The 17,403-nt window shown below is 38.3% G+C and overlaps 1 protein-coding gene across 1 annotated transcript in view; it reads right to left on the minus strand.

Moving 5' to 3' along the window:
* Positions 1-17,403, minus strand: part of ARHGAP20 (Rho GTPase activating protein 20) — a 138,498-nt gene that overhangs the window by 4,933 nt on the left and 116,162 nt on the right. The window contains exons 10-14 of the mRNA XM_059929329.1: positions 10,113-10,291; positions 8,564-8,725; positions 3,975-4,084; positions 1,380-1,569; positions 77-191 (exon numbers count right to left, since the gene is read on the minus strand). Of these exons, the coding sequence (XP_059785312.1) occupies positions 77-191; positions 1,380-1,569; positions 3,975-4,084; positions 8,564-8,725; positions 10,113-10,291 (756 nt within the window). The remainder of the gene's footprint in view (positions 1-76; positions 192-1,379; positions 1,570-3,974; positions 4,085-8,563; positions 8,726-10,112; positions 10,292-17,403) is intronic.

Here is a 17,403-nt window from a genome sequence, read left to right on the forward strand (position 1 = left end):
GATAACCACTGTCCCAGCTGATCTTCACAGATGTGTGTCTGTTTCCCACAAAAAACAATCCAATTATTCACAATACCTGAGGCATTCTCTCTAGTATCACATCTCACTGAAACCTCTCCCAAGAGGGAAGTGATTTCTTCTCCAAATATCCGACAGCAATTTTCAATCAGAAATTGTATAAGAAGAGAAACCTGCACAAAAAAGGGACAAAAATGAACTGCTACTTCTCATATAGCATGTCTATAGATCACATTTCATATATGAATCCTGATTCTAACAAAAAATGCAAAAGAAACCTGAGAAAAATTCATGCCTGCTTTAAAAGTATACAATACAGTTTCCTCTAAAAAACTATGATGCTTTCAAGAGTAGTCTGAGTATAGAAATTAACTTTAATCAGTGGACTAAAGTTATTATTTGTTATTATGTGTGGCCTTGGCTTAATGCTAACATTTTTATGCCAATAGTTCTGTCTTTAAAATTAGAGTAATTTTAAGTATTCTCTATAGGGCATTTGGGGTGAAGAAATATACCTTCTCATTAAAATTCATGAAGCATCATTAGATGAACACTTATAAAATGCATTTCTTATGTAAAAGGCAGGTGTCATAAGCGTGGGAAGTGGGTAGGTATCCTCTGTGGATTTATTGTGAAGGAGAGAGACAGCTGGAGAGAAAACTTGCATTTTGCCTGACTAGTCTCTTCCTATGCATTTCCTTCCCTTAGGCTCCCTAACTGGAGGTGCATGGGGGAAGAGGTAAGATTTTACTAGGGAGCTTTGTGCCTCCATGGGATATACCGGAACCTTTACATAGTTTTCTTGCCCCAATAGCTGAGGCAAAGGAGCAGGCAGAATGCTGGGAGCAAGGGGAACCGATACCCCCACCCCTGTACTAACCACCAGGCCCTACACGAGTGTGATTTCAAGTAACTACTGTATGAACTATGTTTTATCAACACCTCCATTTTTTAGATGAGGAAACTGTGGATCAATGTAACTAATTTTGCCCAAGATTGTACATCTGGCAAGTGGTAGGGCAGAGAATCCAACCCTGACCTGTCAAATTCCAAAGTCCTTATTTCTTTTTAAAATCATATCAACTGCTTTCTTATCACTCTATGGTTTAAGTCAGTCAGTCATAGTTGGTTTTCCTCCTGAAAGGGAAAAGGGAAGTAATCCAACTGCTATCACTTTATTTGCTTAAGAAATCACCTTTCTACAGTCTACCAGGATAGGATAAAACACTCAAGGAACTCAAATTTATAAGGGTATGTACTGAAATTATTTAAGAAAATATCTTTCAGAATTAATACCCTGAATGTTAGGTTCAAAATGGGGACTTGGTCCCTCACAGCATAAAAATGAAAAACTTCATTACCTTTTTTGTAAATTCGTTTTCTAGTTCTGGGCTGGAGGAAGTAGGAGGCCAAAGAATGCTTGGAGCGATGCACACTGCTAAATTAAATGCAGTCATCTGATTGGATGAGGAATGTTGCTCAATGTTGTATAATACCCCAAAAAGATACCTTAGGAGAATAACATTGGCTCTTGGAAGCTGGTCTAATAGCCTAAAGACAGAAAAATGCACTCTTTAAGCAAACATTTCATAGAAAACTTGTATAGCCAGGCAGCCCTTGCTTTTCACAGTTCAGATGTACAGGAAAGTGCGTTAACATGGTACATGCAAAGTGAGGACTACCTGTACATAGGAGAGAAAGTGAGCACTGGAGATTTATTTATTTATTTTGTACACTGCCTTCACAATCCAATGAAAATGTGAAAGAATGCAGAAAAATGGTTCATAGAAAAATGCTGCCTGAAATATTTACCTGAAACTGGTGCAATGTGTCTTATGCAAATCCTGTAACATTCCAGAATATTCTCAACCAAAACCCCAAAAAACTTTCTGATGAAATTAAACAGTTATATTTAATATGCTCCTTTACTTCCAAGTAGCAACACAAGGATTCTGTCTCTTGGTAAAAACCCAAACTTCAGCTACAAAGACTCCCAGGTCCATTCTGAGAGCTTATGCTCTGCTCCAACAGCTTCCGAGGTCAGTTTTGTCCCACATCTCTTCATCTCACTGGTATTACTTTCACACATAAGTCAAGCTTACGATAGTATTTTTCCTACTGTTCCTATTTTGTCATTGATAAGGGATTTTAAATGATCATTCACTAAAAATGATTTTTACTACCATACAGAAAACATATGTTGATAGTCATGGTTGTTGCTTTTTTCCAACAAGAATCTGTAACCTGGGGTTACATTGGGTAATCTGACTCCTGTTGCATAAATAGCAGAGAGGTGTTTCTTCAGCACTATGGACTGACAATGAGTACAGTTTTGTAGGGACAAATTATGAAAGATACTGAAATGGACCAAAAGATTACTGAATGTATTCAGTGGAAAGTAAGGCACTGTCTATCATACTCTAGGGCAGTGGTCCCCAACCTTTTTGGCACCAGGGACTGGTTTCATGGAAGACAATTTTTCCAGGGACAGTGGGGTGGGGGGGCTGGTTCAGGCGGTAATGCGAGCGATGGGGAGTGATGGGGAGCGGCAGATGAAGCTTTGCTCGCTCACCCACCGCTCACTCACCTCCTGCTGTGCAGCCCAGTTCCTAACAGGCTGCAGACTGGTACTGGTCCACGGCCCAGGGGTTGGGGACCCATGCTCTAGGGTATCTGATTCTATGGGGGCCCTAAACCTTTGAGTTATTTTACAACTCTGAAAATTGTAGATTACTGACAGCAATGCACTTAACACTTGTCTGTAGACTGGAAAATTCTGTCTGGTGGAGAGATAAATGGTTTATTTGTACACACACCCCCGTGCCCCAGTAGTAAAAGTCAGTTTTGCATCTACGTGTAAATTCATTTCAGCATTTCTGATTTAACTATGTAAGCTGTGGTACTGATAGTTTGAAATCTCCTTTGAACTGGCAGTAATATCTTACTAGTTCTCTCATTAATTAATGTTTTAAATAAAATCTTTCATGTGTTCATTTTGTATTTGTATGAAAGCCATAAGTCTACCCTCTTTAAAAAAAAATCGCCCATTTAACAGTCTGTAGAATATAAAGTTTTAGACAATGAGCAACAAAATACAGAATCTGAGGTTCACTCCCTCTGAATGGTTTCCACCAAACCTTAATGGAAGCAGAGATAGAATTTTGTTACATGGCTTTGATTCTGGTGTCTTCAACAGTTATACTATTTTCTTCTACTGATAAAAGGTGTCTATCAGTAGCAGTGTGTAGATAATAATTTGTATTTGAAAGCTGCTCAAGAAAAACCTGTACTAAACAAGCATAGGCAAATAAATGATATTGGGATTCTTGGGTTTTCACAGAACTGGAAGTATTGCTTCTCTTATAATGCAGGAAATATTCAGGAATCAGGGTGGCGAGTCCTGCCAGCAACTTACCTTTGCATGAGTATAGGCAATGTATTCTTTGCATGAATACAGACAATATACTTTTCCCTCTGTAGTATTCCCACATACACTTCTCCATATGTCTCTTTCATAGCACTGATTATACTACACTGTTATTCTTTGTTTTATCTATTCTATCTATTCGACTAGACTTAGTTCCTTGAGGGGAAGGAATTTTCTCTATATGAATTCAGTTGCTAAGTGAAGTATATAAGGAATTGTCTGGTTAGTTAAATATTTACCAAAACTAAGATCATAAATTGTAGATTGGGTCTACTGTGTTAGCTATTGGTCTAATGGGTTTCAGCTCCTATCAGATTCAGATATACAGAAGGTGTACAATGGTCGAGTATTCTATGTTAATAAGGTTAGGGAAAAAAACAATAACAATGACAGTAGCTAGCATAAATCTATTTTTAAACTGGTCCTCATGGATTTGACTTTGATAGTCATATTACATTAATAGACAAGCTTATAAAATATAAGTTTTCTAAAAAGTATTTTTGATAAATGACCAAATTAGAATAATTACCTTTGAACTGCATTTATTTTCTCTTCATCATTTCCTTGATCCATTACACAGACCCAATGATCATAGAGATCTGACGAAAAAATACTTCCTGGAATATTTCGTAGAAAATCCTTATATAGAGGGAAAAATAAATATTTTAAATTGTTATTCTCATGTTAATTACAAAGAAGACACATTATTGGAAAGTACAGTTAAGTTGTCCCTTCTTTGGAATACGCAGAGCTCTGTGCCAACCCTTCAATGATGAGCACACATAGAAATGCATGCTTTGATATTTTTCTAACAAAAACCAGAGGGAAATTGGATTCTGGACTATAGTGGTAAAGATAATGGACAACCTGTTTGGGATGAAACCTCCTGTGTGTGTACATTTTAGCAAATTAGTATAACATGGCAGGGTCTGGCAAACCATCCTAAATCCTTTTTATTTCACTAGTTAAAAGAAATGCATGAAGATATTTGTGAGATTCATAATGTGGTAATCAGTCGTCCAATCATTCTATACATATTTATTCATATGTGCCAGGCACTGTTTAAGGTGCTAGGGATAGAGTAGTAAATAAAACCAAGTCCCTGTTATTTTATAACTTTATATTCCAGTGGCATTGATGAATAATTCCATCCAGAGGTACTTAGAGTTTCTCCTTATATCCCCCATAGAAGGGCTCTCATGTATCATGGGGAGAAAGCACTCCAGGCTATGGCTGGGCTCTGGGAGCCTAGGACAGCATCCCATGCCTAATGTACATTAAATAATATGTCCCTGGTACATTATCCTTTCTGGCCTTTGAGAGCCTTTTATGCTGAGACCACTGGCAGGGCTAGGTGTGGTGAAACCAGACTACGACACAAGTAGGATATATATCAACGGAGTTTGTTGTTTGACATATGTTAATAAAAAGCTTAAAAATGAACTAATTTTGGTCCTGGTCCTATGTTCCTTTCTGATCTAGGCCAACTCTCTCTGCTGCTTTTGGCATGGTTCTAACAAGCCAAGCTTGCAAAGTCTGATCTCCACCTTAGTAAACTTCAGGCAGACAAAACTCAATTTCATGTCTAAGCACTGTACCCATGGTTGACTATCCTCTTGCAAGTTCCTGCCTACAACATGGAGATAGGTGAAAGTCTGCAACTGAATAATTTTAATCCTTGCTGGAAAATCAAATCAGCAACTTCATCTATGTGCTTTAAAACGGCAATGCACAACTTGTTACTTATATGTCATGTTTTTATTACTAAGATGGAAGCTGTGATACCTAAGTGTTGCAGTTAGCTAATTAGGTGAGCATGTCCCCCACTAGCTTATTAGCTCCTTCAGGGCAGGGTCAGACCCTCACCTTCTACATCATACACCTTAATGCCAAGCACAGTCCCCAACATAGTCGAGGTCATTACTGAACTGTTGCTATTTGTCATATGGTCAAATATTAGTGAAGGACAAGGGAAGGTCAACTAACTATAACTGAGATTCTAAAATAATTTTTATAAACCTCTTTGTAGTCATGTTACCTATTATCAAACATTTGTTTTAGAGTAGTTAACAAGTAGGAAGATGACTGATACAAAGTCTTTCTCTGTTCTATTATATTTTTCGGTAGAAATGTACCTGGATACTTGTGATTCAGATGTGTCATCACAAAAGTTACCTCTTTCTTTTGGGTAAAGCTACCGAATTTTCATAATTTCAGACTAATTTTAGTTGCTGCACCTACTTTAAAAGTCAGAGTCAGAAGAGCCAAAATCTGTTATTTCAAACTGGGGCAGTGACAATGGCTCTCTTTTTAAATCTCAGTGGAAAAAATACTTATCATCTGTTTTGAAGAAAAACATCATTAAATCTTAAAACCTACACTTGAAAGATAATAACTTGTAACATCTCAATGAACTCTCCACAGCTGGAATAACAAGTTACGAAATAACAACCACGTTCGGTCTGAGAAAGGATGTGAGAGCTGGTTCTGAATTGCAATCACCAACTCTTAGCACTCAACGGAAAGCCTCCTCCCCTCCAAAACCAGAACCCAGGCCATCAGCAGAATGCCCATATTAATTTGAGATGAGATTCCTAGGATTAAAAATGAACTTTTCCTCAAAGGTCTGATGGATCAAAATTACAATATCTCAAGCAATTTTCTTCCAATTATAGCTTGAAGGTTAAGCTTATATTTAAACAAAACCAGTATAAGCAAAAAATTAGAGGAAAACTTAAGTATCACTTCCAAATAGTCTTAAAAACAAGAAACAAAACAAAACAAAAGCTCAAAAACTTTCGGCAAAAAGTTTCCCTTTCCTGCAACCACTTGGAAGAAATGAGAGTAAAACACAGTTATATGATTATGAAACTTTAATTAGTTGGAATCCATCTAACCAGACTTTCCAATCATTTGGATTACTTTCTGTCTTTTGTTTATTCTTCTATAAGTACAATTTCTTCAATCTGAAATACAGTTTAACTCTTCTAGAACCATACTTCTTTGTAATAGCCTCAACAATGTAGTACAAAGTTTTAAGAAGCATAGTGCTGTGATGAATAGCATAGTAAGGAAAATTTTCTAAAACATAGGCTTTAACTTCTTAAATTAAGAGATGGGAGAAAGCGTAATTATATGATAAAAAAAAAGAAAAATTCATCATGCATATATCTGCATGTATGACATATATGTGGCTAAGCACACCATACATACTTTTATTGTACCCCAGGATTGAAGAGTAATCACAAATCCTGTGTAAAATACATTAGATGAACCTAGCTCCAATTCTCCAGTTCTTTTGAGTGACACTTTATTATGAAAGTCCATGGCAGGGGTTGTTTAAGAGCAGACATGGCCCTTTTACCAAGAGACATCTGATTGTTCATTAAGTCATAAAGTATGATTCTGTAAGCAACTGACCAGCAGTAGGGATATGCAAGAGTCTTCTTCACCATGTTTTCCTTAATTTGGTTTTTATGCTCCAGGCCCTGGGATGCAGGCTGGGGCACTGTCTCCACCCCTAGCTCTGGTGCATTCCAACCCTGCCGGGAGATGGGAGCCTGATGCTGGTCTGCAGAAGCTATTGCTGAGGTCAAAAGCTCTGCTAAAAGCTGGTTTTGACTCTAGGTTTTCCAAAAATGTGAGGCATTTTCAAGAATGTGAGGAGGAAAACATTTTAGAAGTCTAACTCAACTGTGGATGTGAGTTAAGTAACCACAGGGGTGGGTTCTAGGTTTTTTTGCCATAAGTAAGCTTATCTGCCACAAGCATTTTTGCTGCAAAAACTTTTACCAAATAATGAATTGGCTGTAAGGCAATTCTACCATAAAAGGTAAAATAACAAAAAATAAATGAGGGACATTAAAAAGGATATAATGAAACATGAGAATAACAAAATTAAAGATTTTATTGTGAAATGCAAAATATTTGAACACATTTAAAATGTGTGTAGATTCATGGCAATACTGCACAATTAACTGACATTATTTTGTGGGTTGTACTTAAGAACTTGTCTTCCAAGTCTTTCGTTCATAGTATTTTATACATTTTTTTTGCTTGTTGATTTGTCTCTTGTTCAGCATCACACTTTTTCTTTTTTGCTAAAATTTCTTCCTTCATTAAGAGAGGCACCAGGTTTCAAATACTAGGTACTAGGATGCATATTTGTGCCTGAGTGTTTGTGAAAGCCTTCCACACCATTGTATGTTTTTGGCATACTGTCATTTGTCCATTGATAAATGTTCCAAAGTTCTAGGGGAAATGTGGGTTCATGCTATGCCTTCAAGGCCCTTGGCCTACTTCACCTCCAATGTAGTGTGTTTCAAAATATGAAACCAACTCTTGGGACCAATCATCATCATCTGTCATGATTTTTATATTGTGTATGTCAAAACAAACTGTCAACCAGTTATTTTATTTTTTATGGCAAAGTTGACCTGTGGCCAATTAGTTATGTGGCAAAAATATTTGCAGCAAAGAAGCTTACTGTGAAATACCAGACACACATGGGATGAAGGGTGAGAAACTTTAAGAATGCCAAATGTGGTAAGGATTTCATAAAAGAAGGACTGGATGTTGGAGTCATTCCTACTCCAACTTTACTTTTAAAAGGCATTAGGGGGTGACTGTTTAAATGAATGGAATTTTCAGTGGTCTCAGTGAGCAATTTTTTCTTTCAGTTGTTAGGCAAATGTTTGTTTACTCTGGTAAACTCTGTTTCAAAGTTTAATAAAAGTTTACTTTGGAAAATTTTGCCTTTATTAGGAAGATAGTGAGATTGTGAGAAAGTCATCAGGATGTTTACTTTGGTAAATATGCTGTGTGTTATGATTATTTTTAATTTTTATTTAATTTAATTTTTTTGCATGGGATTGGCAGATGTGAAGATGAGGAGAGTGATGTGGGATGAAAAAATTTTAAAAAGCCTATCTGACGTGCCACATCATTAGCAGTGGCTTTTAAAGGCCAATGTGACTTTGTGAAGTGTTATTTAACACTTTTTAAGATTCTAATTCTATTATGGTCCTTTGCAGATGGGGATAATGTTATAATGAGAGAAACCAGTTGTCTTTCTCCAGAGCTATGCTGTGGGGTGGATGAAGGGAGAACTTCCCCTACCTTTAAGACAGATGCTATCACGAAAATAGATTCACAGTCTAGTTGTACTTCAGCTCCAGAATTCAGTTTCTCTTTCAGCTCTCTGCAGGATTTCACATTGGCCGACTGTCTGAAGATGCCTTTTGTGAGGGGTCCTTTTTGGTTAAGAAAGAAAAGCATATCCTATGGGGAAGCAAGGGAAAAAAAATCAAAATGGCACTTCATGCATAACAAGCAAGGGAACATATATTTGCCCTCTCCAGCTGCCAGAGGCTAGGGTATAACAGGGGGAAGCCTTGAAGGATTGGGGCTAGATGGCCTCCTAGAGATTTAAAGTCAATTTGTTTTTTGCTATCTCTAAATCTCTTTCTCCTATTTATTCTTGCTATATTCAACATCTAAAACACTTTACTTTAAACGCTTGCTTTAATGAGACTGTCTTTTTTCAGTGAACCAACAGTCACTTCAAGGTACCTGTTAACTTGTCTCTCTCCTCCCTAACTACCCTCTCCCCATTATTCTCTAATACGGACCCTTTTCCCCTAATATGGAAATGCTCTTGCCAAATTCACTCTCCATTTGCTTGTCTTTCTTTTCATGTGACTTTACATTTTATTCTACTTCCTGTGTTTACTTCCTTCTTTTAAAATCAGCCTCCAAAATCATCTCTTCCAGTAAGCTTTCTTCATTCCATTCCATTCTGTTCAATCTTTCATTTTGCTTTCTTTCTTTCTGTGTGTCCTCTGCTTGCCATGTAGGAAGAGAATAGGTGTTGGAGACAAGCAACCCATGGGATCTGGAACCTAGCTATGACACGCATTTATTGTGTGACCTTTGGTAAACTCGAGGGTTTATTTTCCTTTAATTTGTAAAGTGGGAATGATGGTGATGATGATGATGATTAAGGTAACTACCCTCTAAATCTGTTGTGACGGATAAGCAATAAAGTGGCTAGCCTAGTACATTAGATGCACAATACAGGAAAAAGTGCCAGGCATCTAGCATAGTGCTTGGAGGATACTGGACACTCAATAAATGTTGCTTAACAGTGATCATTTACTATATTAACCAGAGACAATAATACTCAGTGGCTTTCATTTGGTCTCTTCTACACACAAAAGATAATTAAATGCCAGCAGATGTATCTTTATGCTTAAAGACCTGGAATACAAATAAAAATATAAGATTTAGTATAGAAGTATAAGATTTAGTCTCTGTTGCTAAAGTGATTAAATGAGACTTTCTGAACAATGTAGGGTTCAAGAAAGGCTGTGGGAGAAATGTGAGGGCTAATGTGGATTCTCTGTCTACAGAGCAGATTCTAATTTATCTGAGCAGGTTTATGTGGCTTTTCCCTGAAACCAGTAGACTAGATCATCTCTCCCCATTATGTCTGCCTTATGACTCTGCAATAGCTTAATCAGATTTTTATTCTTTGAAGTAATAATAAAGATTCTCAGCCAGAGCCACAGGTGTCTATAATTTTCCATTTGGGGATAGATTTACCTCCCCGAGCCCTCCTTTCCAAACCTCCTTTCCTGTTAGTGTTACAGGCCAAAATGAGACTTACCAAGACAGCTTTGGGCAGATTGTCGTTCTCACAGATATCTGGCAGAGAAACTCCAAAGAGCTGTCCTGGCACAGGAGATGTTGGTGACATGGGCAAGTTATCCAAGTGAGTGCTAGAGCCCCGCCAGAAGGCCCAGTTTATGATAGATCTTCTCCTTTTAAATGTCTTCTGACCTGAATCTAAGGAAAAAGTGAGATTATTAGGGAAAATAATTTAATTCACTTAATCTAATTTCTACAGTTCTCATTTTACAGTACGTTCATTACTATGGCTCAGTAGTTTATAAATTAAGGAAGAATCAAACATTTGGGTTATTCGCCTATCTATCTTGGAGACATTACTGTGCTATTTAGTTAAGTTCTGGCACTAAATTTTCATAGGTAAAAGAAGGGATCCCTTACTGAACTATAACAAATTAAAGCAAAAGGGTTTCATACCAACACATATCCCATTTTGAAGCGGAGACTAAACATACAAAAAAAGTTGAAGATTAAATTAGATCACAATTAAATAGTGAGAAAAAGAAAGGAAGAAGGAGAAAAGGAGAGAGGAGAGGAGAAGTGGAAAGAGGAAGAGGAGGTAAACAAAGAGGAAGAAGAAGAAGAATTAGGGGAAGAAGAGTTGTCTCTATTAAGGTGCTCTCTAGAAACAAGAATGCTTTATTATCTGATGTTCCACTCTACTACTGAGGATAGAGATATAGGAAACTAATGTTCTATATTCCCCCTTTTTCCAACTGCAAAGACTTTTATGTATCTTTTTGGTTCCTGACTTTAAAAAGCATGTTTAAGGAAGCATGGATGGATACAAACATGAGTGAGACTTGCCCTTGCCATGGTAAAGTTTACAATCTAACGGGGGAACAAGGCTGGTGATGGCGGGGGGGTGAGGGAAAAGCAAGTATATTAATAAATAAAATGTCATAAGGGGGGAACAAAGCATCAAAGGTATTCAGAAGAACAATAAAGCACATCTATCTACCGACTAGGAGTGAGGGAGTGATCCTGGAGGCATGTGCATTTGATGTGAATTTTGAATGAACACGATTTCAATAGGTAGAGGATCTAGCACCACGACTTGCGTGAAGTTAACTACTCAGCAAATCATTCTCAAACAGTAATTGAACTGAGGAGACATTTAGGTGGTAAAAGATAGTATGAACAAAACAGGCAGAAGTAAGAAAGGTCAACAGTGAATCATGATTTTGTAAGATCATAATTCTAAGACTTTTTGATGTCAGCTGTATCTAATTTTAACATGAAAATTGATTGATTTGCACAGAATTTGGTACTTAAAAAGACAGCTCATTAAGGTTCCTTTTGGACCTTTCTGCCGTGTGTGCCCTCTGGCCCTCAACACATACGCACAGGTAACAACTATAAACTCTGGTCAAAATTACAAAATATAAAAGCCTACCTGAAGGCACTAAAGAGTAACCAAAAGAAGACAGACAGTGGAGGTAAAAGTCTGACGCTTGGAAGAAGGGAATGGCATGGCGCTGGGTAAGTTTCCTATTTTTACAGCTTTCAGCCAGAGGACGGGCCCCAGGGTGTAGGGGTGACTAAAATTGGGAGAGAAACCTGCACTTTTACTGGCTTGAAAAAACTAGAGAATACAGATGGAGGTAACCAGCGCAGCTGGAAAGTGAGGGGTGGGGGATCCCAGAAAGGAGAAAACTGAATAGTGGGAGCCTCAAACATTGTGTATAAATTCTGCCCAAATCTCTGGCTGATCCCCGAAGCATGCACGTGTGTGGGGCAGATTCAAAACAGCTTGTGGCTAAGGCTAACGGGGCTGAGATTTGAAAGGCCATAACTCCCAGGTGGCGACCACACAGGGTTAGACTCCATTTTCTCTAGGGACAGTGCACGGGATTAGTCAATACACTTCAGCTGCGTGGTCCTGACATGCAACCAAGATGCCAGAGATGACGTTCAGCTACTCAGCACTCCCTGACAATGGAACAATGAAGGAGATGATCTTTTCAGGGAGGACACGATCGGCAGTGTCAAATGCTCATTTCAAACAAGTGTTTTATACTGTTTATTTCCTTAGCATAACCAACTTAAACCAAATACTAAAAAAGCCAAATAGTGGGAGGATAATCAAATAAGTAACATTTTACTGAAAAGCCTTCAGACCATCATCCACCCTTGGCTTCCTCGGGATACAGTCAGTGCATCATTAATGTGCATACATCCAGGTGTAAAGGTCTTTGGTTCTGGAGTCAGGAGCCCACTTAGACTCCTGGCTCAAACACTACTTTGTGCACGTTACTTACCCTTTTTCTTCAATTTTAAAATGAGAAAATTACCTACACCTCAAAGCCTTATTGAGAGGATTAAATAGGATAGTGTATGAAAAGTGCTACTTTGCTCAGGGCATAGGTCATAGCAATCTTGATTAAAGCTGCTAAGACACCAATCTCCTCTCCACAAAGAGGACCTCCTCCCCACACCCTTTCTCCATCTGGGTAACAGCCTTCAGGAAGTATGCAGACAGGAAGGAATACCAGACTCTGCTTAACTAAAGCGCTTCCTTTCTGCCCTGACATTCCCAACCTCCACCATTTTAAAAAACAGAAAAGGAAACTGAACCTTATTCTTAAATCCAGAAGAGGATTCCTGTATGCCAGCAACGTCAATCTGTGCAAATGTTTGTTTAATATGTATCTTTATATATGTTGAGTAGTTGTACTCCGTCTAGTTTCCTCACATTTAATCTGGTTTCACTATTTCGAAACCAGATTTATTTGATTTTTTAGCTTTCACACACTTCTTAGGAAGAATGCTCTATCATAAAGTTATATACCCAGCTATCTGATGAATGTAGACAGAGGATAAAGTAGAAATTGAGTTCTGTACTTTATTATAAATGCTTTCAGCTGCAGCCATGCCTTTTATTATGTACAACAGTCAATTTTAGAGTTCATGTTCCCTTTGGGACTGAGAGAAAAAAAATTTCATTAAAGTTTACTTTCTTGCAGAGGTTTTAATGCATAGCTCTTACTTTCTAAATGTCAAAGGCTGATGAAAAAACATGCAATTGTTATAAAAAAGATTAGGATGATGTAAATGCAGAGCAAATGAAATTCATGTACATCCAGCTTTCCTAAACAATTCTGGCAAGATTCAAGCTAGAGTTTCTTCATGCTTAAATTATGGAACTGAATATTAAAAATTGTAATTCTTAGAAGTTTGTGCTTATAGATTATTAAAGAGTAATAAATAACCACCACAAAAACCCCTTAATTAGAAATTTTAGCAAGATGGTGATGTAGGAAGATCTTGAACTCACCTCCTCCCATGGATACACTGTATCTACAGCTATATACGGAACAATTTCCTCTGAAAAACCCCTCAAAACTGGCAGAGAGACCCTGTTACATCGGGCAAATGAGAAGGAAACTACATCCAAGTGGGTAGAAAAGGCTGAGACACCATCTCACCATAAACCCCACCCCTCGTGCAATGACCCATAGTCAGGAAGAAACTCAAAACCCAGAGCTTCCCCAGAAGGAGTGAAGGGTTCATACCCCACATAGGTCACCCCAACTTTTAAGATCTGGCATCTGAGGGATAAGCCCCCAAAACATCTCACTTTGAAGACCAACATGTCTCATGCCATGAGACACGTGGGGCTTTGTGGAACTGAGGGAGGGTTCCTTTTTAAAATTTATTTTATTTTTGGCTGCACTGGGTCTTTGTTGCTGTGCGCAGGCTTTTCTCTAGTTGTGGAGAGTGGGGGCTAGTGCTGTGCACGGGCTTCTCACTGCAGTGGCTTCTCTTGTTGCGGAGCATGGGCTCTAGGTGCACGGGCTCAGTAGTTGTGGCTTGTGGGCTCTAGAGCACAGGCTCGGTAGTTGTGGTGCACGGGCTTAGTTGCTCCGTGGCATGTGGGATCTTCCTGGTCTAGGGCTTGAACCTGTGTCCCCTGCACTGGCAGGTGGATTCTTAACCACTGCGCCACCAGCGAAGCCCTGAGGGAGGGTTCTTAAAGGGCTTATGCCCAGGCTCACCCACCCCAGAGCTCAGTCCACAAGCAGCCCTTTGAAAAGCACCCAGACTTCATGTGAAAGAGATTCATTTACTAATTTTAAAGCAGTGGTCTGAGGGGCAGGGGTCTGCTGGGATACTCCCCAGGACAGAGGCTGGTGGACACTATCTTCTTACTCTCCTCTGCACTGCTAAAGCCTGCAGGCACTATCTTTTTCCCACCCCCTTTCTGGTGGGTGCCATCTTTTTCTTTTTCTTCTTTCTTTCCTTTTCCTCCCATCCTCTTTTTCTTTTTTCTCTTTTTCTTTCTCTTCTTTTCCTTTGTTCAGTGGATGCCATCTTTGTACTCCCCCTCTGCCCTGCTTCAGCCAGTGGGCACCATTTTTGTGCTCTCCCTCTGCTGTGCTCTAGAGTGCCTCTATCTCCTGGAGGGGAGGCTCTACACACCTCTGGTGAACTGGTTTTTACATTTGGTGACACAGTTTTTGCAGCTGTCACCCAGGGAATGCCCCTTGATCACCTGGCCAGGGGGGCTGGCATTCCTGGGTCCCACAGGACTGTAACAATTATAGAGACAGTTCTTAGAAGACTACCATCCCTAGGGTATTGCATAGACAGCAGACTGAAACACACCCCCAGTCTTTTTGTAAAAGTGGCCTATTTGCTCACCCAGGAACTTCAGCCCTGGGGGCAGGCTTCAGGTTTGGCACACACCTAGAGGTTATGGAGGTGCTCTCAAAGAAGGTACCCAGGGGACACCATCTTTGCACTCCCCTATGCATGACTACAGAACAGTGTTATCTCCCAGAAAGGAGTTTATACACCCACTTGGAGTCCCAATTTTTGTGACTGCTGCCAGGGGACACCTCCAGATAGCTTGGCTCTGGGGGCCAGCAGGCTTATGCTTGCAGTCCTAGAGGACTGCATCTATTTGCATTCTTGAAAAGCTGCTGCCTGAGGACCTGGTTTCCAATCAGCCTGAATAAAGGTACTGACTGAGCTCTCTCTCCTTTGGGACACTGACTGATCTTGGTACATCCTCAACTACTGGGAGCTATTAAAAATAAAATAGGCCGCTTGGACAATTACAAAGGGTTGAGAGAAAACCAAGAGCTAGGGCAGGGTTGAATGAAAAGGTTCATCTCTTTCACAAGGACAATGGTTCAAGACTGGAAGAGGTGGCTGTTTCATCTATGCATAGAAACCAATATAGAATCAAGCAAAATGAAGAAATAGAGAAATATGTTCTAAATGAAAGAACAAGATAAAACCTCAGAAAAAAAGTTAACGAAATGGAGATAAGTAATTTACCTGATAAAAATTTCCAGCAATGGTCATAAAAATGCTCACTGAACTTGGGAGAAGAATGGATGAACACAGCGAGAACTTCAACAGAGATAGAAAATATAAGAAAGCTCCAAACAGAAGTCACAGAACTAAAGAATAACTGAATTGAAAAATAGCCGGGGGTAGGGGTCAACAACAGATTGATGAAGCAGAAGAAAGGATCAGTGAACTTGAGACAGGGCACAGAAATTCACCCAATCAGAGAAGAAAAAAGAAAAAAGAATGAAAAAAAGTGAAGATAGCTTAAATGAGACAACATCAAATGTATTAAACATCACATTATAGGGGTCCCAGAAAAAGAAAGAAGAAAAAGGGGAAGAAAACTTATTTGAAGAAATAATGGCTGAAAAGTGTTCTAACTTGGGGAAACAGAAATTCAGATATAGGAAGCCCAGAGAGTTCAAAATAGATGAACCCAGAGATCTATACTAAGACACATTATAATTAAAATGTCAAAAGGTAAAGACAAGGAGAGAATCTTAAAAGCTACAAGAGAAAAACAACTTATTACGTACAAGGGAAACCCCATTAGACTATCAGCAGATTTTTCAGCAGAAATTTTAAAGGTCAGAAGGAAATGGCACAATATATTCTAAGTGCTGAAAGACAAAAATTTCCAACCAAGAATACTCTATCTAGCAAAGTTATCATTCAGAATTGAAGGAGAGAGAGAGGTTTCCAGTCAAGCAAAAGCTAAAGGAGTTCATCACCACTAAACTGGCCTTATAAGAGATGTTAAAGGCACTTTTTTAAGCTGAAAAGAAAGGGCGCTAATTAATAATATATAAAAGTATAAATCTCACTGGTAAAGGTAAATACATGGTAAAGGTAGTGAATTAATTACTTATAAAGCTAATATGAAGGTTAAAAGACAGAAATAGTAAAAAAAATAACTGTAACTACAATATTTAAGTAAGGGATATACAAGATAAAAAGATGTAAAATGTGACATCAGAAAACAAAATGTTGGGTGGGAGAATAAATATGTAGAGCTTTACAATGTGTTCAAACTTAAGTTGGTATCAACATATAAAGAATGTTACAAATACAAGTTGTTACATATAGGCCTCATGGTAACCAACAAGCAAAAACCTAAAGTAGATACACAAAAGATAATAACAAAGGAAACTAAGCATATCACTAAAGTCATCAAACCACAAAGGAAGAAAGCAAGAGGAGAAGAAATGAACAGAGGAACCACAAAACAGCCAGAAAACAACAGAAATGGCAATAACATATCTATCAATAATTACTTTAAATATAAGTGGAGTAATTTCTCCAATCAAAAGACAGGGAGGGACTGAATGGATAAAAAAACAAGACCCATCTACATGCTGCCTACAAGAGACTCACTTCAGACCTAAGAACATTCACAGACTGAAAATGAAGGGATGGAAAAAGATATTTCATGAAAATGGAAACCAAAAGAAAGCTGGAGTAGCTATGCTTATATCAGACAAAATAAACTTTAAAACAAAGACTGTAATAACAGACAAAGAAGGGCATTACATAATGATGTCGATCCAACAAGAGGATATAACATTTGTAAATATTTATGCACCCAATATAGGAGCACCTAAACATATAAAGCAAATGTTAACAGACCTAAAGGTAGAAATAAATAGCAATAAATAATAGTAGGGGACTTTGATAACCCATTTACATAAATGGATAGATCATCCAGACAGAAAACAGTAAGAAAACATTGGCCTTAAATGACAAGCTAAATCAGATGAACTTAAGGTATACATACACACACGCAAAACATTCCATCCAAAAGCAACAGAACATACATTTTTCTCAAGTGCACATGGAACATTCTTCAGGATAGATCATACGTTAGGCCACAAAACAAGTCTTAACAAATTTAAGAAGGATGAAATCATATCAAACATTTCTTCTGACCACAATGGTATGAAACTAGAAATCAATTACAGGAGAAAACTGGA

This window comes from Balaenoptera ricei, chromosome 8 (assembly GCF_028023285.1).
Source record: "Balaenoptera ricei isolate mBalRic1 chromosome 8, mBalRic1.hap2, whole genome shotgun sequence".
Lineage (NCBI taxonomy): Eukaryota > Metazoa > Chordata > Mammalia > Artiodactyla > Balaenopteridae > Balaenoptera > Balaenoptera ricei.